Raw genomic sequence first — 25,388 nt, 5'->3', positions numbered from 1 at the left:
GCTGGGATTACAGGCGTGAGCCACCGCGCCCAGCCATGATTTTTTAGTAGGAGAGAATTTAAGACTACCTGTTTTTAAAGTACAGGTCTTCCCAGGTCAGCATTTACCAAAGTTCTCTGGAACATTAATCCCTTGAAATACTCTGGGACAAAAAAAAAAAAAATTTGTTATGGTGTCATCTTTGTTTGGGGGATCCCTGTGTTGTATTATTTTAGAAAAAGAAGACGACAGGTTGAACAAAAATGGAAGCAAAATTTGAAGAAAATAACTCTGAGAGAAAAGCAAATTTCAGTCCTATGTTGTATTCTTGTATTATGGGGAGAGGAGGCTCTAACTGTTTTAAAAATTTATCCTCTCCTTAGCAAAGATATCTTTTTATTAGGGAAAAGTACTTCTTAGCTATAAGGCATTTCTTTTTTCTTTTCTTTTCTTTTTTTTTTTTGAGGTGGAGTCTCGCTCTGTCGCCCGGACTGGAGTGCAGTGGCCTGATCTCAGCTCACTGCAAGCTCCGCCTCCCGGGTTTACGCCATTCTCCTGCCTCAGCCTCCCAAGTAGCTGGGACTACAGGCGCCCGCCACCTTGCCCGGCTAGTTTTTGTATTTTTAGTAGAGACGGGGTTTCACCGTGATAGCCAGGATGGTCTCGATCTCCTGACCTCGTGATCCGCCCGTCTCGGCCTCCCAAAGTGCTGGGATTACAGGCTTGAGCCACCGCGCCCGGCCAAGGCATTTCTTAAAAGCACTCAGCTTGTTCTAATTCTAAGCAACCTTCTGAATATAATTTGGTTTCCCATGTAGATCACCCTAAAGAGAATGTCCTATTCCTAACACTGCAGTAATCACTATGATGACAGCAGGTTTCCGATTCTGCAAGGTTAAGGGCCAGACACATGACCTTGCAATTACTGTGTTAATTGTATCAAGGTAGTACTATCCTGTGAGGCTTCTTGGTCAATAGACAAGCCCCTTTTGGTGAAACCATGATCTTCAGCCTTCCTGGTTATATTACAATAAGCTTAAATCCTAATAGCAATATTTTGCATTATGTTCATTCGTGAAAGCAATTTTAATTTGAATTAAGCAGAGTTTAAATCTCCAATAAACTCGATTAAAAAATAAAGTTTAATATATAGAAATACTAAGATGCATATTTTATATTTAAGTTAATTTATACTATTTTGAATCCTAATTTTAACCCTTATTTTTTTTACCACCATCTTATTAGATCTCACCCTTATTGCCTTTAATCTTACAAGCTAGATTTCATTCAACAAACATTTACTGATATATACTTTTTTAAACATAAATTTACTGATATTTACTGATATATACTTCCTGCTAAACACCTATTCCTGTATGGGCTCTTGCTTTGAAATTGGGAGCAATGGCTTAGTACTGCAGCACAGTTTACTGGGGCCATGGAGCCTACAACAGTCTTGAACTAGCTGTTTGCCTAATTTGACTATATGCCTTCATCTATTCTTTTTATTTCTTCTCTCAGGTAATCAAAGTTGTTCTTTGAACTTCACTGGGGCCCTTACTGTCTTATACTCTGTCACTCTTATTTCCACCAGTGTCTTCCCTCCTCTCTTTTCTTCCATGTAACTCTTTTCTTTCTCCTTATCCTTCAGATCCCCTCTTCATCACATGAAGCTGTGTAGTACAATGGTTAAGTAGTTGGCCTCTTAATACATATGCCCTAAATCTAAATCCAAGCTCTGCCATTTACTAGACATGTTTTATTAGTCAAGTTACTTAACCCCTTCAGGCCTCAGTTTCCTCATTTGTAAAATAGTAGTATTATAAAAATAGGACTTAACTCATAGAATTATTGTATTGCTTAAATGAAATAATGTATAAGTAATAATTAGCACCGTACCTACTACATTCAGTTAATATTAGCTGCTATGATTATTATTTCTAAACCTAGCAAAAATATCGGTAATCTGGTGTGAACACACAGCTTGATTTCCCTGTAATGTTTTCATGCTAATAAAATATTCTGTGTAGGCATTTGAATGTCTAGACCTGCACTCTTCTTGATGTTGTTTTTTATTCAATTTATACATAATTTTTGCACATAGTTCTTTGTTCAGCTTACTGCTAGTTTTTTATAGGTCTGCTTTTAGTTTTTAAAATTACTATTAGAACAATGTGTTTTAAAAGTTTTCTACCTGGTATAGATAACAAAAGTATCGGATCCTTTATTACCTATAGTACTTTATTAAATGAGTACATAGTTCACATTAAAACATGTACATATGTAATAGACATTTGACAGTTTACACTCTCCTATAATGCCGCTAATTCATAATATGATCAAACTCACTTAATGGAGTACTGAAAGTGTAAAATAAAAATGTCAGAAAAGTGCACAATGCATGAAAATATCCCTCTTACAGTGTTTTTGGAAAACGAAAATTATTATTGAGACGAAGGTCTCATTGGAGACAAGAAATTAAAAAGGAATCGCACACATTTTATACATACTTTATGATAAGATGGTAAATTGGAGATAGATGTTAACTGGATACTTTAAGATGAATAGGATGAAGTATAGAAATATAATCTTACATGTGTCTTTTCAAAGAAAATGTGGAAGCTGACAGTAAATTATAAATACATCAAATCTGATAGAAAACATTTCTTAAAATAATGATAGCAATAAAAGCTAATACTTTGCATCGATTAACCCATTTATTCCTCTCAGCACCCAATGACATAGATACTACCAGTACCTCCATTTTCAGATGAAGAATTTGAAGCACAATAAAGTTAAGTCATCTCCCCAAGGCCACTCAGCTAATAAGTGGCAGAGGCTACATACACTGGCAGGTGGGCCCGATGGACTATATAGCCAGCTGGGCTATATGGACTCTTAATATTATCCTAAACTGCTGTAGATGTCTTAATAATCTATATAATTATTATCACAGGTTAATATTTCTATTGATATTCATTATTAAAAAACCCTGCATAATGTGTAACATTTTGCAAGTTCCCTCGTATTTTTCAGTTGGATGTTGTACTTTTTAAATAGATTTCATTGCCTTCTGGAGTAGACTCTGATAAGTAAATTGGTTTTCCCCTAGAATACTTTGAGCAACTAGGAACACTGCTCAGAAAGACATCCTGGACAATCCTGGCACAAATAAAAATCATTATTAAACCAGAACCAGTAGTAAAATACGTTTTGCTCCATAACAATGCATTTCCAAATAATTTATGTTTTTACCTAAACTGAGCCAAAGAAGTTCCCAGTTCCTTAGATTCTGTCAACTTTACCATGTAGCAATAAAACAAAACTTATTATGAAAAACTTTCAAGCTAGTCTAATTATTCAAATTTGGGGACCTATCTCCATCTCTCAGTGCCTATTAAATTCTTTTTTTTTTTTTTCCACCTTTTTGCTTGATGTGGTTCACTGTTGCTGTTTAGTTTTAGGAGATCACATTCCCCTTCTCCTAAAGAACTTTATAAAATATCTTTTTAGACATGTATCTTATTTGGTGAATTTTGCCCGCACCAGAGTCACTGGAGACATCGGCTATCTCACTGTACTCTTTTCTATTTCATTAATGTGAAATCAGAGATGAATTTGAAAGAAACTTTTAAATTCTAAGCTCTAAATAATTATATTTTAAGTAATTTTACTTATCACCAGCACAGTTTTTACTAATTAATCCATAAATAAAGAAATTTGACCATCAGCAAGATTTTGCCCCAATAGTGTTAATAATAAATAAGAATCAAACCAGCATACAAAATTTGAATCTTTTTATAGTCTTTTTTTATTAGTTGTTATAGCTCAGCTGTAATGTACATATTTTGTAATATAGGCATTTTGTAGTATGTTTATTGGCAGATAAATATGGTATATAATTCTAGATATTAGGATGCAATTAAAACATGATTTTATAAATATATTTTAAGTCAAGAGTAAGGAAACCTCCTTAAGGTAATATTGAAAATAATTATGGAATAAAATATTCCTGTTGTTTTTCTGTGTTCTTTATTTTTGCAGGGCTATGTTTGAAGTAAACATGAAAGAAAGAGATGATGGAAGTGTTACCATTACTAATTTGTCCTCCAAAGCAGTAAAAGCATTTCTTGATTATGCCTATACTGGAAAAACAAAAATAACAGATGATAATGTGGAAATGTTCTTCCAGTTGTCATCATTTCTTCAAGTTTCCTTCCTATCCAAAGCTTGCAGTGACTTTTTAATAAAAAGTATTAATCTTGTCAATTGTTTACAGTTATTATCTATATCAGATAGCTATGGCTCCACCAGTTTGTTTGATCATGCATTACACTTTGTACAACATCACTTTTCTTTATTATTTAAATCCAGTGATTTCTTAGAGATGAATTTTGGAGTACTACAAAAATGTCTGGAATCAGATGAATTAAATGTTCCTGAAGAAGAAATGGTACTGAAAGTTGTCCTTAGTTGGACTAAACATAACTTAGAATCAAGGCAAAAGTATCTGCCTCATTTGATTGAAAAAGTAAGATTGCATCAGTTATCTGAGGAGACACTTCAGGACTGTCTGTTCAACGAAGAGAGTTTACTCAAAAGCACAGACTGTTTTGACATAATCATGGATGCAATTAAGTGTGTGCAAGGTTCTGGTGGACTCTTCCCTGATGCTCGACCATCCACAACTGAGAAATATATATTCATTCACAAAACTGAGGAAAATGGAGAAAATCAGTATACATTTTGCTATAATATTAAAACTGATTCATGGAAAATACTGCCGCAATCACACCTGATTGATTTGCCAGGATCTAGTCTTTCAAGTTATGGAGAGAAAATATTCTTGACAGGTGGTTGCAAAGGGAAATGTTGTAGAACGGTTCGACTGCATATTGCTGAGTCATATCATGATGCCACTGATCAAACCTGGTGCTACTGTCCAGTCAAAAACGATTTCTTCTTGGTATCAACTATGAAAACACCAAGAACCATGCATACATCAGTTATGGCTCTCGATAGATTATTTGTCATAGGTGGAAAAACTAGAGGATCCCGGGACATTAAAAGTCTTTTAGATGTTGAATCTTACAATCCGCTTTCCAAAGAATGGATATCTGTTAGCCCATTACCCAGAGGCATATACTATCCAGAAGCAAGTGCATGCCAAAATGTAATTTATGTTCTTGGATCAGAGGTAGAGATTACAGATGCTTTTAACCCATCACTTGATTGCTTTTTTAAATATAATGCTACAACTGATCAGTGGTCTGAACTAGTAGCAGAGTTTGGACAATTTTTTCATGCAACATTAATTAAAGCTGTACCAGTAAACTGTACGCTGTATATATGTGACCTTTCCACCTATAAGGTTTATAGTTTTTGTCCAGACACTTGTGTTTGGAAAGGCGAAGGATCTTTTGAGTGTGCAGGCTTTAATGCAGGTGCAATTGGAATTGAAGATAAAATTTATATATTAGGTGGTGATTATGCACCAGATGAAATCACAGATGAAGTGCAGGTCTACCACAGCAACAGGTCTGAGTGGGAAGAAGTTTCACCAATGCCTAGAGCCTTAACAGAATTTTACTGCCAGGTGATTCAGTTTAATAAATACAGAGACCCATGGTTTTCTAATCTATGTGCTTGAACATTCTAAAACGAGTCCAGTTCTAGTAACGTAAACTTGTTAACCAAAATGATAGGTAAAAAGGTCTATACATCTTAATGGAATAAAACGTTCCTGCTTTTACTTATTATGTATGTACACCATATATAAATAAACAGTTTCCCAAAACTTAAAATACAAAATATATTTTACCAAAAATTATATTGAATGTAATTTAACCTTGGGGAATCCAGAATACTTAGTATTTTCACACGAAACTACAAATCATAGACTCTGACACTTTAATTTTTAAAGTACTCTGTCCATAAAAGATTTGTAGTATTTAGATGGGAGAAATCTCTTGAGAGAGTAAAAATGAATTACACTGCATCTTATATGAAGTAAAAAATAAATTAGAGGTGAGAATCTTGTTACTGCAGGTATGAGTTGTTTAATTCCTATCATTTGTGATGATTGGTTAACTTCTTTTAGGTACCCTTTTTATCCTTTTTTAGTTCAGAAATAATTTTCCCAGCTTTTTGAACAGTACACTAAACATAGTTTAACTTTTTTTAATGACTCATTTTTTTCATTAAGAGCATAATGTACCATGTTATAATGCCATTAGCAGTTACTTAAATGCTTTAAAAATTGCTGATTCTATTAGTTTTCAGTGTCAGTTGGTTTCAATTTCTAGCTCGCTCTCTTTCTCGTTTTCTGGTTCAATCTTAGTAAATTAACATTCTGGATTTAATTAGTAGTTCGAGGTTACACCTGGCCTGAGTTTATGTTAGCATGTAACCCTCAATGGGAAATTTTTGGATTCTGGGATGTTAGTACTAAAATACTTTTTATGTATTACTGCTAGATTCCAGCCTAATTGAGGACATAGAAAATTGACCTCTAATTAAGTGGATCATTATTATTGCATTTCTTAAGCTTTGTCTAAATTTGAGCTACATAAAACATTTCAGGATTTAAATTAGTACCATATCAATTTTCTGTGATGATGTATACCAACTATAAAGCACCTTGTTGGTTTACTACTTCAGTAAATTATTCTCAGTGAATTACTTTCTAAATTAAAAAAAAAAAGACTTGGCTATTGGTATTGATAATAGTATTCACAACCTGCATCTGTTAAGATGTTTGATCTTTAACACAAGCAATGTAAGAGTACTGTTGTCACTGTTCTCAGGGAGGTGATTCTGCCTTCCAAGAATATATGTTTCTTTAATCAGTTTAAAAGATAAAAGGCATTTTGGGTTTTAAGACCCCTGCTTTACATCTCAGGTAATGTGTAGATTGTATTTCTCTGGAACCAAATGTAGTTTTCTACACTCAGTTGTAAATGTTAATCTTTCTCAAATGTGCACATTCTTTAAAAGTGTGTTCCTAAGTAGAAATATACTTAAATGAAGATTCTCTTATTTTATCATATAAATTTATGCAACCATAAGTTTCAAATGTATTTTTCAAAATGGAATGGAATATTAGAGTACATTTTCATGAAGTTTAAAAATCAAGGAATGTTCCTGATTAGATGATATATTTGTAAGGAGTATTCTGTAAAATTGGTGGCCTTCCTATCTAAGCACATGAGTAGTTGGCTCTGCACTTTGTGTTTTTAAAAAAATGGAAAATTCATTGGAGGCTTTTGTTTGTGTGTGTGTGGCTTTGCAAACAAATTATTTGAGAAAGACCATAACACAGTGAATAACCTATGTGTGGATTTACTGAACTATTAATTTAAGCATATATATTAATAGAGTATGTTTAAAATAAATACTGTTTTCATCACTGACTTTAGGAATTGTTCATCTATTTCAGAAAGGAGAAACCCAAAATCAAATCCCTTTCTGATATTGCTTCATTGTTCTATCATATTCTTGATTTCCACTACTGTTCTGATTGGCCTTTGCTTTATGCTAATGTTTCCAGAAACATCCTTGTTATCAAAGCCTAGGTGGCTCCCTCTGCATTTGATTTAATACATTGTCTAATGCAGAAGGTTTTCTGCCCTAGTTTTTTTTTTTAATAATTACTGTGGGTTACTTTTTAATCATTTTCACTGATTGCCATCCCTTTACATCTGTACCTTTGTTCTCTCCACCAATTATCACTGCAAGGAAAATACTCTGTCTAATCAAAAAACCTCCAACTCTTTGCGTACTGTTTTTTTTCCTGGTCACCATAGCAATCTGTGCTAGACTCCACTCCACTAACTCCTCTCCTTTCATATTTTGCCTCTCCTTATAAAGATAGCACTTTCATTTGATCTGTCTGCCTTATTGGAGAATGGTTTTGTGTCTTCAAAGTCCTCAGGGAACTCAACCACACGGGAGCAATGACTACACTCTGGTTATATCCTCTGGTCTTGTTAATGACTGTGGCTTCACTGTCTAAGAACCATATATATTATTCTGACTTCACCTTCCTTTCTGGATTTCTGACCTGCAAATCTCAGTGATCCATCCAGTCTATTCTCAGTACCTCCAGAAGGAGCTGTTTTTAATGTCTGTGAGGTTAGGTAAGAGAAAATAACATCTTTTTATGGGCTCTTCCCTTAGTCTTTTTTAAAGTCTGTTTTCCTTTCATTATATCCTTCAGCCAGTGCTACAGTGCAAGAGACAAAATAATTATGCTCATTATCCGGATTGCTATCATTCCTGTGGAAAAATTCTATTTAACATTTCTAAATCCATTAGCATTTGTCTTGCTCCACTACATTTGCATTATGCATGCCAAAAATATTTTAATATTGTAATGTCTTCTAAAATTGAAAGTAGGTATATGGCATTATTAAATACAAAAAAGAGTATATTTAACACATGAGATCCATTCAAAGTTAATGGACATTCCTAAAATGTGGAGCACCTTTTGTTCATCTACACCCTTTGAAACTAAGTAGTATGAGGAATATTTGCATAATCAAAGCTAACGATTTTCCCATAATCAGCTCTGGTCTGGGGAGTGAAGGAGGTCATTATCACAGCAATATTCATTACGTGCTACCCTTGAAAGCTAAATTAGTATTCAAGAGCGACCACATGCTGCAATATGATTCCATATTTCTCAGATACCAAGAAGAGCAATTGAATATATGTTCAGTGTGCTTATTAGCTCAAGGTATACCATTTGAAAATCAGAATTAAGCGCAGAGGGATACATCTGTTTACATTTTGAGATTTGAATGCAATAAATATTATAATGTAATGATTAGTTGAATATGTAATGTAACTTTAAGATCATCATGCTCAGTTCAATTGGATCTAGTGTTGTGGAAACTCTTATTTAGAATTGAAAGTATAAATCTCAAAAATGTTCTCTGAGGGGGCAGCTCTGAATGGCAACCTAAACACAAAGGCTGAAAATTATAGGGGGCGTATTTCTGTCCAGTGTAAGAAACAACTTTATAAAGTCATACTTTAGAATGAAACCAGTTACCCAAAACTGTGGCATATGGAAGATCATTAGCTCAATAATTTCCTATATGAAAGAGTGTGACCAAAGATTTCTACATTCTATTTACACATCTCAATCTCCATCATTTCTGATATATATTTTCTCCTCCAACTTATTTAGCATTTTAGGCATTGTGAATAACTTGATTCAGTGGTTCTTGATACTCATGATTTTTCAATAGAAACTGAGTCTTAAAACTACACCATTTTTGGAACTATATATTTATTCAAGATAAATTTTTTAATTAGGAAAATTTGTAAATGGTGCTGACATATAAAGTGAGCTGCTAGTTGGGATTTTTCCTTTGATTTGCCATAGAGGTATGTTCATTTTATAATGAGTAGAAACTGAAAGATCAGTACCTACAATTTTCTCCTAAATTATTATTTTTCTGCATAGTATTTATATTGGCAAAGGTAGTAATTTTACTTAAATATTATATAATGTGAAAGAATATGTCTTAAACATCTAGATGTGTTTATAAAATATATTCAGTGACTGATGCTTGATCAAATTTAATGTCAAAATGGGGAATTCAATCACAGGGAAATACTATTATACTTTTACTAAAAGATAACTCTTCTAAATCACAGACTCATTCAAATTTGAAAATAACCTTGGAAGCTAATGCAGCTTCCAAGCCTGCTATAGAAATTTCCTTTAAATTGGTAAACACCCTGACATGCAATTTTTTTTTTTTCAATTTCTAAATTGGTGTTTTCAGTGGTTAAGAATCACTATCTCCACGTTTGAACAGTTCTAATAGAAAATTCTTCCTAACACCGAAAACAAGTCTGCCTCCCTGTAATAACTTCCAGGCCTTGGTCCTAGGTCACTATCTTCACATGCCAGTCATTTAAGTGTTTGAACCGATACCATGTCTTCCATTCCTCCAAAATTAAGACCTCATTTTTATTCTTGTTCAAATGCCTGGCACTTTAACATCTCCCACAGTAGCTGATGTTACGTATCTTCTTGTACAATTACCTCAGACAATCTATCCTACCTAGCTCTATTGATTTTATGGTGGATTAAGCCTGACCAGTGTTGCAGAATCTGTTTCTTGTATGGACCTTGCCTCCCTGTCTGTTCTCAGTGTGCTTGATAATTCAGACATGTCATTTCCTCATTTAGCTCTTTAAATCTTATATATCCCATTTGGACTGGAGTCCTGCTGTGTCTCCCTTCTCCTACTCATGCCCATCAACATAATCACAACCATATTTTCTGGGAGAGGAATTATGAAGTCAAATTTTATTAACTCAAACAATTTGTCATTAGATATGGTTTGAAGACTTTTAAAAACACTAAAGAAAACTCCAGAAACTATACAAAAAATAGAAACCAAAGCAGTCACACCCTTGGTGGTGAATGAGAGGACAATAGGCTCACAAATCAATACTGACCAGCCTTATGACAATAACAATCTAAATTTGGAGATTCATTTGTGCAGCTAGTCCATTTGGATAGAGCATGATATTTTCATAAAACAAGACCATAATTAAATAAGTCTATGAGTCAGATAGTTTTGTTCATCTCACTAACTTTGACATTCCCAACCATAAAAGTCTAACTAGCTCAACAAATTGTGCTGATGGTCTCAAGGGTAATAAGATTGCTGAAATAACTCAGAGTACAGTCCTCCATTAATGAGTATCATGTTGTAGTATAAATATTTCTTTATATGTCTGTCTTCCTCATTTAACTAGAAACTCTTAGGGATAAGGACATATCTTCAGCATTTCTGGGCCCAGCAGTTGGCAGAGTGCCTGTCATATAATAAAGCATCCATAAACTGATAGTATATTGAGCCAATATGTGAAGCAAGATATATTTTAGTTGTTTCTGAATCAGTTTGGTATATCTGTATTTTTTTTTTACTTATTTTCATATGAAAAGGAAATTATTTTGATTTATGTTAGAATTTCACAGTTTAGAATGCTACCACATTGTACTTTATTAATGTACATGTTAATTTTTTTGTAATATTAGTCTTGCTTATGTTCAAAGTCTCTGAGAAAATTGGTTTAGGTAGTTTATGCAACTTTAGTTGTTATAGTACAATAACTGGAAAAGTTAATCAAAAGCATTTTTTTAGAGTGAAATTGCATTATACAAGTGCATTGCCAATCTTTGGAGAGCATGTATATATTATAATTGACTGTATAGTTATGTATGTATTGTTGGGTCTTGAAAGTGAAATTATAGATTCAAAGTCATTTATCCACTTAATTTTTTAATGCTTGGGGAGTATTCGCTTTCAGTGAATTTTCATTATAATATTTAATTCTCTGTTTCTTTTCAAAGGCAATAATGGATAAAACAATGATTGCAAATTTCCCATTTCTCCTACAAGAGCATAATAGTGTCAACGACCTTTTTCCCACTCAGGCAGGGGAGTAGTGCCCAGAGCTATTTACATTGCACACACAACTTACTTCATTTCTCTGTTAGTGGAATGTGGGCTTTTGCATATGCTATGAGAACTAATATTAGCATTTTTGAGGTCCATGTTAACCATATTAACATGTAGTAAAACATTTCAATTCTATAAAATAATTTATTAAAATGTATCTCAGAAAATATATATATTGTCTGTATTTATTGTTATTACAAATAAAATAAGTGGAGAAAGGTGAATGCCAGGATTCTCATTTTCTTGCTGCTCCTTTCCCAGGTGTTCTGGGTTTCTGAGTGGCTTTAATGGTCTCAGGAGTACTAACAGTGCGGTGGTGAAGGTGGAGGATTATCAAAAGGGGCTTCTGTAGCTGGGGTATGTCCAGCAACATAGATTTCAAGGTGGAAAACTAGGTCTGAAATGAATATAGTGACAACCAGTCTTCAGGTGAGTCATAGATGGAGAGAGATCTCCAGGTCCTGACTGAGCTAAGAAGAACAGGCCAAATGTCCACGGGCTGCAGATGACAGTAGCAGAAGTTAGTCAAATCTGCAGGGCCAGGAACTTCCCAACCCTGCTTCACTGGACACTAGGCATACCATGAATCTATCTACTTCATATACCCAGATACTCACAGGAGGAGCTAGTGAAGGAGCCAAAATTTGAGAGACTAAGTAGTACCTCAAAAGGGCTTTTAATGTGTTTGCATTGGACAGATGCTCTCTTAATTCCAGTTCCTGTAATTTTTTCTGATTTCTGGACAGGGCCATTTTCTATCATGTGTCTGGTTTTCCTCTGCGATGAGCTGTGATTTCTAAGTGATATTGACTCCCAAGTCCTTCCTACAGACTATGGCACAGGTTGCAACAGATTTCCCCCTTGGGAACCCAACCCTTGAAAAGTGAACTCTGTCCCCATCTCACATGACTGCATAAGGCCACTTGCCTTCTCCAAATTTCCGAAGAGCTCCGATGCTTACTTGTTAGTCCTTGTTCCAGTCGTATCACTCCAGACTTCTTAATACCTCCAATCTTCAATGTGCCTCCAACTTTCTGCAGGTGACTTTGCTTTCAAACATAGACCCATTCCTTCTTTTCAATCCCCCAGACAGAAGCTATTAATAGAGTTCATTTTAAAACTTAAGAATATCATAGGGAATTGGCCTGCCAGGTTGTTGGAGATGTTCTCCTCAAATCAAGGTTTCCTCTCCGAGTTAACATGTTAATACTCACAGGCCCTGATTGAAGCTTTCCTTTTAAGTCATTAAACAGAACGGTTAATCATTGCAGTCTGATGCATTGGCATTTGAAGTGCTTTCCTGAAATTCTGAACCCATCTGAATTAGTCCTTTTCCTCCCACTCAGTAGAGAAAAGGACAGAAGCCCCTCAATGACAAATCTCAGTCTCCATTCTTACAAAAAATTGTGAAAAGCATTTAAAATAGCAGTTTGTCCCCTTTCCAATCAACAAGAGTTAGGTAATATTGGGCTACAGGCTCTTATCTATTTAGAATGTAAGTGACAAAATAAGTTTTGTTGAAAACTATTTGTAATTATTTAGCTAATATACAGATTTTAATTGATTTCTACATATATTTTCCAGTGAAAATAACTCTAAAAATGTAATATTCTTTCCATTATGGATGTAAAAAGCTTCAAAATGTTTATAAAGTGTTTCGAGGTTTTTGAAACTAATTCAGCATGTTGAATTTTGAGGCAATGTGGCACTAGACCAGTCTACATAATGAACATTAATTATTTAAAACTGAAGATTTTATTACTGTTTTTTATAAAACCCATGCTATAGTGACTTTGTGCTTATTAAATTTTACAATTTTAAAGACTTTTATAAAGCTTAATGAGCCTAAACCTAAGATAGCCAACTTAATAATATTCATGAAAAACTGAATAATAATATTCATGAAACACAAGAAATTTGTGGGAGCTATCTTAAAATATAATTTAGGCATAAATATTAAATACATTATCCTAGTATTTACAGTGTTAGATTTTGCTGCACCTGATAATAAATATTTTTGCATTTCTTCTAAGTTTAGGGCTTGCTTAACTTGATTTTGCTCTGATGGTAATTAGTGAATCTTCCATGGGAAGTTAATTACCCTTTCCTAACCCTGACCAAAATGTGTCCTGTAAAATGAGTTTAAATTTTTTAATCAAGAAAAGCCTTTCCCTGTAGGCTTTTCAGATTTAAAAATCCAATTAGCCTTAATGTTTTTCCTCTTAGAGAGTAACCACCCTTTTATGTTATGAAACATTAATTGGAATTCAAACTATTTATAGCTCCTTTTAAAACAACCTTTTAACAAATCAGTAAATTTTGTGTTTCTTTTACAAACAATATTCACCTTTGAATTCAGTATTCCTGAAGGAGTAAAATATTACCACAGTATTCCTCCATTTAATTTATTTTATAAGAACAAATTAATATGCACCCTTGTTTCTAAGAATTTTTATAAAGAAAACTATTCAATAGTTTAAAATAAAGCATCTACGTTTCTTTCATTGATAAATGAAATATTGAAGCTCCAACCAATGCTTCTGTGAATGTCTACCATGCATGCACTGTGTTAGGCAGTGCTCCTCAGACTTGCTTCAAAAATAAGTCATCTAGGACAGGCATGGTGGCTCGCGCCTGTAATCCCAATCCTTTGGGAGGCCAGCGTGGGATGATTGCTTGAGGCCAGGCATTCGAGGCTAGCCTGGGCAACATAACAAGACCCCATTTCTATAGAAACAAAATGTTAAAAAAAAATTAGCTGGGCATTGTTGTTCACACCTGTAGTACTACCTACTCAGGAGGCTGAGGCAGGAGGATCACTTGAGCCCAGGAGTTCAAGGTTATAGAGAGCTATGATTGTGCCACTGCACTCCAGCCAGGGTGACACAGTGAGACCAAGTCTCAAAATTAAAATTAAAATAATGGCCCAGTGCAGTGGGTGGCTCACACCTGTAATCTCAGCACTTTGGGTGGCCGAGGTGGGAGGATAGTTTGAGCCCAAGAATTTGAGATCAGCCTGGGCATCACAGTGAGACCCCCTTCTCTACAAACATTTTAAGTCAATCAATCAATCAATCAGTCAATCATTTGGGGTGTGCCTGCTAAAAGTACCAAATGCAGGACCTCAGTCTTGGAGATTTTGATTTAGTAAGTTCTAGACTTGGATCCTGGGAATACAAATTTTTAATAAGCACTGCAAATAATTCTTTTTGGTAGGCAAGTTGAACAACACACTGGGCTAAAAGTTGAGAAACTAGCTCTGAATCAGACAAGCCTGGATTTGAATCTCAGTTCCACCACAGAGGTTGTTTCACAAGCTGTGTAAGTTTGAGTAAGTTACTTAAACATCCTGTGCCCTAGTTTCTTTATCAATAAAACTGGGTAAGAGAAATGAAGCGCCCACAGAAGGATGTTTTGAGAATTAAATAAAATAATGCATATGACATGCTTAGCAAATCGAAATTGTTCAACAAATGTTTTGTCTTCCTTGTCTCTTTTTCCCTGATTTCAACAGAAGCCATCTTCCCCTAACTGTCCCAAATGCTACCACAGTCTTTTACTCTTCAATGAGGGATGAAATTTTAAATCTGAAAATCACTGATGTCTGCCTTGGTAAAGAAATTGGTGTGACAAAGTAAAACATTGCCTAATGCACAGTTTAGTTTTGACTTGGTTCTAACCATTCCCTCTTAGACTCAACCATGAGTTTCTCACTTATATTAATAATTATATTAAGTAATTCATTCAACAACCATTTCCTGTGCTTTTACTGTGTTTGTCACTATACTAGGCTTGGGATTTTTGTGGCAAGAAAATCAGTGTGTTTCCTATTTTTGACTCACTGAGCATCCTGCTGTTTCTGTGAATTTCTTGATTTTGACTGGCTTCTATTGCTAACACTTTCAATTTGGCCCCATTTTTGTTTTCCATGCTCTCCCAGAACCATAAGCCTTCAAAAGTTCCTTAGCCTCCACATCCATTCTGCCCAGATGAACATTCCGCTTTGCTCCCTGACTCACAGCTTTCAAGATCAACAGGGGCTCCTGTGACTGACGACAGCCAAAGCATGAAGCTAGCTCTCCAGCTCACCCATGAGTAGAGGAGTCAGAAAATCAGTTTACAGAGCCTAGAGTGGTCATTAAATGGATGAGAGATCTTAGCAGCCTACAAGGAATTTTTGATATATTAAATAACTTATTTTCACAAAGTGCAATGCAGAAGATGTATACATTTTTGAATGAGCAAAATCCAAAAGTTTTTTCTCAATAATCTCCTACCCTGGTACATGCATCCAGCCATATATAAAGTTTTATGTTGGCAAGCAGTCATATATCATACAGGGTATTACTTTAATATTTTTTCACCTAATAAGCTAAATGAGAATACCGTTTCTCATTTGTTTCACCATCATATATTCTCACCAAAATAATATCAGACTTGAAAGCGTGCAGAAGTCAGCTCATTAATGTTTATAAAACAAGGATAGTCAATCATTAAAAAGTCTAGTTGTATACAAAGATCCCTCTCATTGATAATTTAATATTTCTCCTTGATCCTGAAAATGTAATTGATGTACCACCAGGAGAGTAAAAGAAAGCAGAGGCAAGGAGTCAAGTAGTAAAAATGCCATGTGACCAGGAATATTGAGGACGTTTATACAGTGCAGAGTCAGGAATTCGGTAAAAAAGGTGACGGCTGAAGGAGAGAAATTAGTGATTCTACAAGAGGAGTCATATCAATAGTTGCTGTAAACTGTCACTCCTCAGCCCTGGTCTGCTCAGCTAACATCTCTGGCCTTACATATGCTACACTTACATATGCCCAGAGTTATGACAATCTATGTCTTTGAGAAGAAAAAGGTGGGGAAGGCTATCTTATGGAGAGGAGGAGGGATCCAGACTTACAGGTTCTGTTGAGAACAAAGAAGAAACACTCAAATTCAGTGGCTGGAGCCGAGACTTTGTTGTTATAAATTTCCATTCCCATGACAATGACCTCTCTTTGAAATCTGCATATGAAGGTCCTGATGCTTAATAAGAGAAAATGGGTTTGATTTCTTGCACCTTTTATTTCAAGCACCTTAATTTCTTAAGCTGGGGCCTATGTGCAGTCAACATTTCTGTGGAATAACAGCATCAGATCTCACCTGGAAAAGGGCAGTTGGCTCCACCAGACAGGTCCTCATTAGGATGGCAAGACCTTGTTGCACTCACCATGTCTATATCAGTCACCTATTGCTGAATTACAAAATACATCAAATTCAACGGCTAAAAACAATCTTATTGCTCATGATTCTGTAGGTCAGGGATTTGGGCAGGGCTCAGCAGGGACAGCTTGTGTTTGTTCCATTTGGTGTCAGCTAGGAGATTTAACTAGGGTTGAAGGCCTCTCACATCTGGTGCCTTGTTGCTGGCAGTCATTTTGGACACATTAGTTCTTCTTGTGGCCTCTTTCCTCATGTGACCTCTTTCCTTTGGGGTGCACTTACCAATTTGGTAAGTACTAGCCACGTATGTCTTTTACATAGAAAATTACATTAATCAAAATTAAATAAAGTTTAAAATTCAGTTTCTCAGTTACAAGTTATGTTTGGAGTGCTCAATAGCTACATGTGGCTATCAGCTACCACACTGGACAATGTAGAATACTTCCATTATAACAGGAATCTACTGGAAAGCACTGTTCTAGGGCCCCTCTTCTCAGCAGGATGGCCTGGACTTCTTTCCATGGTGGTTGGCTTCCCTCTAACTGAAAACAGAGCTACAGGGACTCAAGGCCTGGCCCTGGAAGTCCCAGATACTACTACTATTGCATTCTATTGGTCCAAGCAATTCACAAAACAGCACAGATTTCAACAGACTCCATAGCAAACAGTAAAGACATATTGTAAAAGGCGAAGAAACAAGAGAGACATAATTCACTGGCTGCTATTTTTAAACTTCATTGGTTTAATACATTTCTTATGGAATTGTTAGACTCACATAACATTGTTTTTTCTCTTTGCATATTTTTTTTTTAAACTTTTAAGTTCAGGGGTACATGTGCAAGATATGCTGATTTGTTACATAGGTAAATGTGTGTCATGGGGGTTTGTTGTACAGATTATTTTATCACCCAGGTATTAAGCCAAGTACCCATTCATTATTTTTCCTGATCCTTTCCCTCCTCCTACACCCTCCAATAGGCCCCACTGTGTGTTGTATATGTGTCCATGTGTTCTCATCATTTAGCTCCCACTTATAAGTGAGAACATGCTGTATTTCATTTTCTGGTCCTGATTCAGTTTGCTAAGGATAATAGGGCTCTATCCATGTCCCTGCAAAGGACATGATCTTGTTCTTTTTTATGGTTTTATAGTATTCCATGGTGTATATGTATGACATTTTCTTTATCCAGTCTATCATTGATGAGCATTTAGGTTGATTCCAGGTCTTTACTATTGTGAATAGCATTGTGATAAACATACACATGCATGTGCCTTTATAATAGAACAACTTATATTCCTTTGGGTATGTACCCAAGTAATGGAATTGCTGGGTCGAACGGTATTTCTGTTGTTAGGCCTTTGAGGAATAACCACACTGTCTTCCACAATGGCTGAACTAATTTACACTCCCACCAACAGTGTATTAGTGTTCCTTTTTCTCCACAACTTGGCCAGCATCTGTTCTTTTTCCACTTTTTAATAATAGCCATCCTGACTGGTGTGAGATGGTGTCTCACTGTGGTTTTGATTTGCATTTCTCTAATGATCAGTGATGTTGAGCTTTTTTCATATGATTGGTGGCTGCATGTATATCTTCTTCTTTTTTTTTTTTTATTTCAGATGGAGTCTTGCTTTGTTGCCCAGGTTGTAGTGCAGTGGCGGGATCTCGGCTAACTGCAAGCTCCGCCTCCCAGGTTCACGCCATTCTCCCGTCTCAGCCTCCCCAGTAGCTGGGACTACAGGCGCCCGCCACCACACCTGGCTAATTTTTTGTATTTTTAGTAGAGATGGGGTTTCACCGTGTTAGCCAGGATGGTCTCGATCTCCTGACTTCGTGATCCACCCGTCTCAGCCTCCCAAAGCGGTGGGATTACAGGCTTGAGCCACTGCTCCCAGCCTGCATGTATATCTTCTTTTGAGAAGCGTCTGTTCATGTCCTTTGACCACTTTTTAATACTTTTTCTTCTTGTAAATTTAAGTTCCTAATAGATGCTGAATATTAGACCTTTGTCAGATGCATAGTTTGCAAAAATTTTCTCCCATTCTGTAGGTTGTCTGTTCACTCTGATGATAGTTTATTTATCTGTGCAGAAGCTCTTTAATTAGATCCCGCTTGTCAATTTTTGCTTTTGTTGAAATTGCTTTTGGTGTCTTTGTCATGAAATCTTTTTATTATTATTATTATTATTATTATTTTGAGATGGAGTCTCACTCCGTCACCCTGGCAGTGCCGTGATACAATCTTGGCTTACGGCAACCTCTGTCCCCCAGGTTCAAGCAATTCTTCTGCCTCACCTCCCAAGTAGCTGGGACTACAGGCGTGCACCACCATGCCCAGCTGGCCGCCTCTCCTTATCTTGTTTTTCTGATATAAACTAATTCCTGCTAATGTATTAATCTCTAATGGCTTAAAGTAGGTACTTAATCGGAAAATGCCTATAACAAAAATTTCATTTTCAAAATTCAGTTCAAAACTCTTCTCTAAACTACTGGTTTTTTTTTTTCTGTCCTACACTTTTGTTTGTCCTGTATTTGTGAATATTTGAAAGTTTTAAAAATCAATTTTGTAATGTGAAATTATTTTGATTTGAACAAGTCATTCCTCTTTTACCTGAATTTGGTACAAGAAGCCAGCGGGTTGTTTATCATCTTAGTGATCAGTTTCTTCCTCTGAGAAATAGGAATAGTGGTGCTGTTTTCATTATAGTATCATCATGAGAATTCAGTGTGTTAATATGTATAGAACCCTTTAGATAGCATCAGGCCCACAATAGCATCATATAAGGATTAGTTTTGAAGACTGCTTCTCTTTCTAATTTTGATACTTTATATTTCTTTTCAAATGAAATTATATGGCTTTTTAACTTAGGATGCATACTTAAAGGTATAGAGAACAGTATACAGTAAGAATTTTTAAATAGTAGTCAATTTATGATCTAACAAATTTTATACTTAATGTTAACTAAATCAACATATTTTTACTGTATCTAATGTTTACCCACCTCTTTCCTTATTTCATTCTAAGCCTTCTGAGGACAAGAACTGCTCTAACTAAAATTGCAGTGGTTCAAAAGTACCTAATAGAGTACAGTCCATCCTCTGGATGTCCAGTGAATGTTTAGTATTTCAGCATTTTCAAAAACAGTATTTAATGTTTTGCTCTTCTTTTTGGTAAAGTAAATTGCATTTTTGACAATAATTTCTTTTTAGTGGTAGAGGCTGAATATACAAATAGTATTTGCAAGGTTAAATCTATCTAAAACCAAGGACACATTTAGTTTTTCCTCTGAACATTTTATCCCTTAACGATTAAATGCATTCATTAAAAAGAATGTAGATTTGTAGCTCTGCTGTTTCATAGCTTAATGGATTTTTGTTTGATTACTGTATTGATTTAATTTTTTAAAGATGCAAATATATGTGGCCTACTTGCTGAAATGTTTTTTCTTACATTAAATACAATTCAAGGCACTTTTCTTTCTTTTCTCATTTTGTTCTGGTTTCTTTTACCATGTTAGAAATGTAAATCAAAGAAGAAGCATTATATACCTAGGGTGAGTTTGCATTAGCCATATGATATTCTCAAGGCAAGCCTAGCCACAGATCTGACCTCTGACTTGATGCAGTAGGTGACTTCAGCAAGACCAGCAGGTACAAAAAGAACGATTTCACATAGAAAATCTTCTACAGGCAATCCAAACCTTTAGGTGCAATATCCCAAAAGGCTTTAGTAAAGAGACTGCACCTACTGGAAAGTCTAGCATGAGGAGGGGTAGGTCACTAGAAGTCCTGGTCACATGCGTCTACTGATTTCGGGGCTGTTAAACAAGAGACATTAGTATTATGAGTCTCGAAGAAGTGTTGTGTGTGTCTATTGGGTAGTGTGTTAGGCTGTTCTTGCACTGATACAAATAAATACCGGAGACTGGGCAATTTATTTAAAAAAAGTTAATTGGCTCATGGTTCTTCAGGCTTCATAGGAAGCACAGCAGCATCTGCTTCTGGGGAGGCCTTATGAGGCTTCCAATCATTGTGGAAAGCAAAGGGAGAGCAGGCATATCATATAGGAAGAACAGGGGCAAGTGTGTGTGGGGGGTGGGGGGTGTCACACACTTTTAGACTACCATATGTCATATGACCTCAGAGCAAGAGCTCACTTATCATCAAGGGGATGACCCAAGCCATTCATGAGGGATCCAATCCCATAATCCAAACGCCTCCCACCAGGGCCCCCTCCAACACTGGGGATTATAATTCAACAAGAGATTTGGGTGGGGACAAATATCCAAACCATATCAGGTGGTGTAGAGGAAGCAGCAGTAGCTGGCCCAGGACTAGGACATCTCATGGTTCTTTGACAGCGGGCAGGTGGAGAAATGGACTGGGGGCAGGATTCAAGTTTCCACTAACCAAGCACAAGGAAAGCTTATCTAGAAAAAGGGATTATGAGAAAATCTAAAATATCTTTTGAGGAGCCTCTGGTGAAGAGAGGTTCTGCCTCTGACCTGGCAGGTGCAGTAACAAGTAATAGGAACAGGGCTGATAACAGTGGTTATAGAAGTGTCAAGGCTATTAGCAACACATCCAGCAATGGGGCCAGTCCTGCCCACAGGATACATATCACAGCAACAAATTCCAATTAAAGGTCTGTGACATAAAGCATAATGATAGGTACTTTACATTTATTTCTTACTTAACCATCATAACCCTAATCATATAGATAATCTCCATTTTATGTGGCAGCAGATAACGTAAACTGAGGCTTAGGTGGTTTTATGTCTTGCCTACACAACTAGTACAAAGATGGGCTTAGAATAGAACCTAAACTATTTTCTCGAAACTCCATTGTCTCTCTATTAAAATTTTTATTAACTAGATTACTAAATTGACTAGAACACTCAATTCCAAGATATGATGCCTGGAAGTAGCACAGTTTTGAAACTTTATTTGGTCAATATTTTCTATTTTATTACTAGAAGAAATACACATTTAGCCTTTGTTCAACATTATAAGGTTATTATCGCCGGGAATTATAATTGAAAAGTGAGCCCTTCCTTCATTAACCAGAATGCCTCCAAGTTTGAGTGACTGAACTACATTATCGACTAATTTTTCAGATTAAGAGTCTCTCTGCTGACTATAAATTAAAATATGCTGGCTCTATAGAAATAAAAACAAACAGCCAATATTATTTTACTGCTTTTTAAAAAATTTCTCCTTAGCTTTTCTATTATTTAGAGAAGTAGAATCGATTTTTATTTCCTGTTTCAAATTACTTTAGTCAAGAAACAATGAGCCATAGAATTCCTGCAAGGCTTTGTGATTTGTTCAAATGATTGGAAAATCATTTTGATCATTTAAAAAATGTAGGGATGCTTTCTAATCATACTCAACTGTAATGTAAACTATATTTGAAGGGAAAATGCTAGCAATTGCTTAAAATATCAGAACAACATAACAGGGTAAATTCTATATATAATAAAAAGACATTCCACCTAAATTGAAACCTATCTCAAAGTCTGCAAATTAAATACAGTGACCTAATCTCAAATATCCTTGCTTATAATTGGAAAGAACCATCATGAGATAATGAAAACATATATAATGGACACATACAAATCAGTGTTATAGACATAGAGATTTTTCAAACTGCAATAATAATATGTTGCCTTCACTATACTTTCATCTATTTATCTTCTTTGAAAATCACAGCAAGTACATGAGGTAGATAGACCAGGATCAATGTTTACATTTTATAGATGTGGATGAAAAACTTCAGTTACTGGATTACTAAATGACAGAAATGAAACAAGAATCCTATTTGGTTATCCATTGCTGTTTAACAAAACACCCCAAAATTTAGTGGTTTAGAACCACCATTGTATCTCCCTCCCTCCCCATTTTGTGGATCAGGAATTCCAAAAAGATTTGGCTTCGTAGTTTATGTTCTATGAAGCATCAGGCGCAGATGGTGAGGATTCAACTTCCAAGGTGGTTTCTTCACTTACCTGTCTGCTGCCTCAGTGCTTCTTGGCATCTTTTCTTCACCATGTGACATCTTTTCCTCTAGGACCTATTCACAATGCCTGGGATTCTCACAGCTTGGTAGTATCAGTGTGGCCAAACTTCTGATACGGTGGCTGCTTTGTAAGAGGGCAAAGTGGAAACTGCCAAGCCAGCTAAGGGCTATGTCTGAACTGGCGTAGCATTACTTCTGCTGGTTTTTTGCTGTTGGGTTTGTTTGTTTTCCTTTTTGTTTTGGTCAAGATAGTCACAGGACCCGTGCAGATTCAAGACAGAGAAGTAGACTCCTTCTCTTGATCGGGGAGTGGCAAAGTCACTTTGCAGGAGAACATTGAGAGGGATGGGAGAGATATTGCAGCCCTTTTTGCAATATATCATCTTCCACGAACTCAAACCTCTTTGAATCAACATCCAGTGATGTCCCCACTACACAAAACTGCTTGATAGGAAGAACAACAACGACTAATCAATCAATGCATGTGATTTAAAACGTGTATTAATGGCTAAAATATTTCTATCTGATTAAACTTCTAATTCAGCCATGAACAGGCAATATCTTATACTGTTCCTACTAACAAAGCTCACTTAATTATGCATAGGGAAATGGTCAAAACTCACCTTTTATATAGCCTCTACTATAAGGCCTTGTGTTGCTGTGAATCTGACACCTGTTTGTATAACTAGGCCCAGCTTGCTACCCAACCAGATCTTCAACTGTCTGCCTCTTCCTTCACTGGTGCCCCATAAACCCCTCCTCCTGTGCTGTCTTTGAAGTTTTGTTTGTTTGTTTGTTTGTTTATTTGTCAGGCAGTCTCCACTGTCCTGTCTATTCTCTTTGCCAACTTTCAATGCTTATCCAAGATACAATAACCCACTTTCCTGCCAAAGATACAGAAACTCACCCACTTATAGGCATATATTGCAGCCTAGCATATAAACCCCACCATTCTGCTCCCCAACTTCCCTCTAAGCACACAATAAAACCAGACAAAAATCTCTGTGTGAACAAAATCCCAAATAAAAGGTACAGGAAGAGAATAGAGAATCCCTGCGTGTTGGTGGCAAGAAATAAAAATGGAAATTACCTTGTAAAGACTCAGAAGTTGAGGTGTTGGTATGGAAAAGAACATCAGGAAGCAGGATAAGAGGTTCTTGAGGAAGAGGGAAACAAGATGGGATCTATGCTTTAATATGAGAATCTGGAGAAGAGCAAATGGGGATAGATTGGAGTGGAGATTTATTTGGGGGATCATTCCTTTGTATAGGCGAAAGATGTTGAGCACCTGAGCACAGGGGAGATAGGATAGAGCAGTTTTTAAAAGCACTGAAGGAGGCCGGGCGCGGTGGCTCAAGCCTATAATCCCAGCACTTTGGGAGGCTGAGATGGGCGGATCACGAGGTCAGGAGATCGAGACCATCCTGGCTAACCCGATGATAACCCTGTCTCTACTAAAAAATACAAAAACCTAGCCGGGTGAGGTGGCGGGTGCCTGTGGTCCCAGCTACTGGGGAGGCTGAGGCAGGAGAATGGTGTGAACCCAGGAGGCGAAGCTTGCAGTGAGCTGAGATCTGGCCACTGCACTCCAGCCTGGGTGACAGAGCGAGACTCCGTCTCAAAAAAAAAAAAAAAAAAAAAAAAAGCCCTGAAGGAAAGTTTTAAAAACTGCTTAGAGTTAGGGGTGACGGAGAACACAATCAGTCGTACTAGAATGTTGAACAGACCCTTTCTTTTGTTAGCTGTGAGAAATTCCCTATGGATCAGTTTGTCAAATGACCTTAGGTATCTTTGCTTCCCAGCAAAAGTAGTGCCTCATGCTTTTGAAAAGTGCCTTGAAATAACAGTTATTACTTTAGTCAGTGATGCTGCAAAACAATTTTGTTCACCACATAAAACAGAAAAACATGCTTGGCTTTCTTTGCAGCATAATTTTTAAAAATGTCCAAAGTCCACATGCATGAATCGAAACAAGTATAATCAAATGGCCAACACAGAAAGCGCCAAGTGATGTGCTTCTTAACAATTGTCCTCAGTAGTGCACTGCTCTCATTTTGGCAATTAACTACAAGGCAATGCTTGGCTTCCTGTATTTATGCATATTCTTCTAAAAGTGCTGAAGTTGTATCATTTAGTTTCTTGTTATTGTTGCCTTGTTTTCTAGGTTTTTCACCGTAGTCCTGCTCATTTTCAATTGTTATGGTTTTCATAAATAATTTTTAGTTAAATGGCAAGTATAAAAAGTGTATAAAATATTTCTATTTAAAGATCTGTTGATCGTGAAAAAATGATGACTCTTACACATGGTAAGCTATAAAATCTTCAAAACTGTTTTCAGAACAGAGCAGAAGTAGACACCATTTGGAAAAGCAGTGACTTATAGCAGGAGTGAAGCTGGCAGAACCTTAGAAGTACATTTCAAAATAAGTTCAAAGTAAATTTAGAATTTATACATTTATAAGTCAATGATATAGGTCAGAGAGAGTAAACTCTGTAAGAACAGGGATTTTTGTTTGTTTACATAGTAGGCCTCCAATAAATTTTTGGTGAATAAATAAATGTGACAATCAAAATAGATAATCAAGAGACTGATGTAATCTTAGATTTCATTAATAGAAGTTTAATATCCAGAATAAGAAAAATGATCATTTGATTACTCTGCCACAGGAGTTTCCATTTAGAATACGGCTTTTAT

The 25,388-nt window shown here is 36.0% G+C and overlaps 1 protein-coding gene across 2 annotated transcripts in view; it reads left to right on the top strand.

Moving 5' to 3' along the window:
* KBTBD3 (kelch repeat and BTB (POZ) domain containing 3) overlaps positions 1-7,391 on the top strand; it is a 27,628-nt gene extending 20,237 nt beyond the window's left edge. For both annotated transcript variants that reach the window (XM_011926657.1, XM_011926658.1), the window contains one exon: positions 4,024-7,391. In XM_011926657.1, coding sequence (XP_011782047.1) covers positions 4,024-5,629 — 1,606 coding nt within the window. In that variant the 3' untranslated portion in view covers positions 5,630-7,391. The remainder of the gene's footprint in view (positions 1-4,023) is intronic.
* Positions 7,392-25,388: the final 17,997 nt, after the last annotated feature.

This window comes from Colobus angolensis, unplaced genomic scaffold, assembly GCF_000951035.1.
Source record: "Colobus angolensis palliatus isolate OR3802 unplaced genomic scaffold, Cang.pa_1.0 Scaffold7, whole genome shotgun sequence".
Taxonomy (NCBI): Eukaryota; Metazoa; Chordata; class Mammalia; order Primates; family Cercopithecidae; genus Colobus; species Colobus angolensis.
The sequence above is the reverse complement of the archived record's forward strand: the minus strand, read 5'-3'. Positions and strand labels throughout refer to the sequence as shown.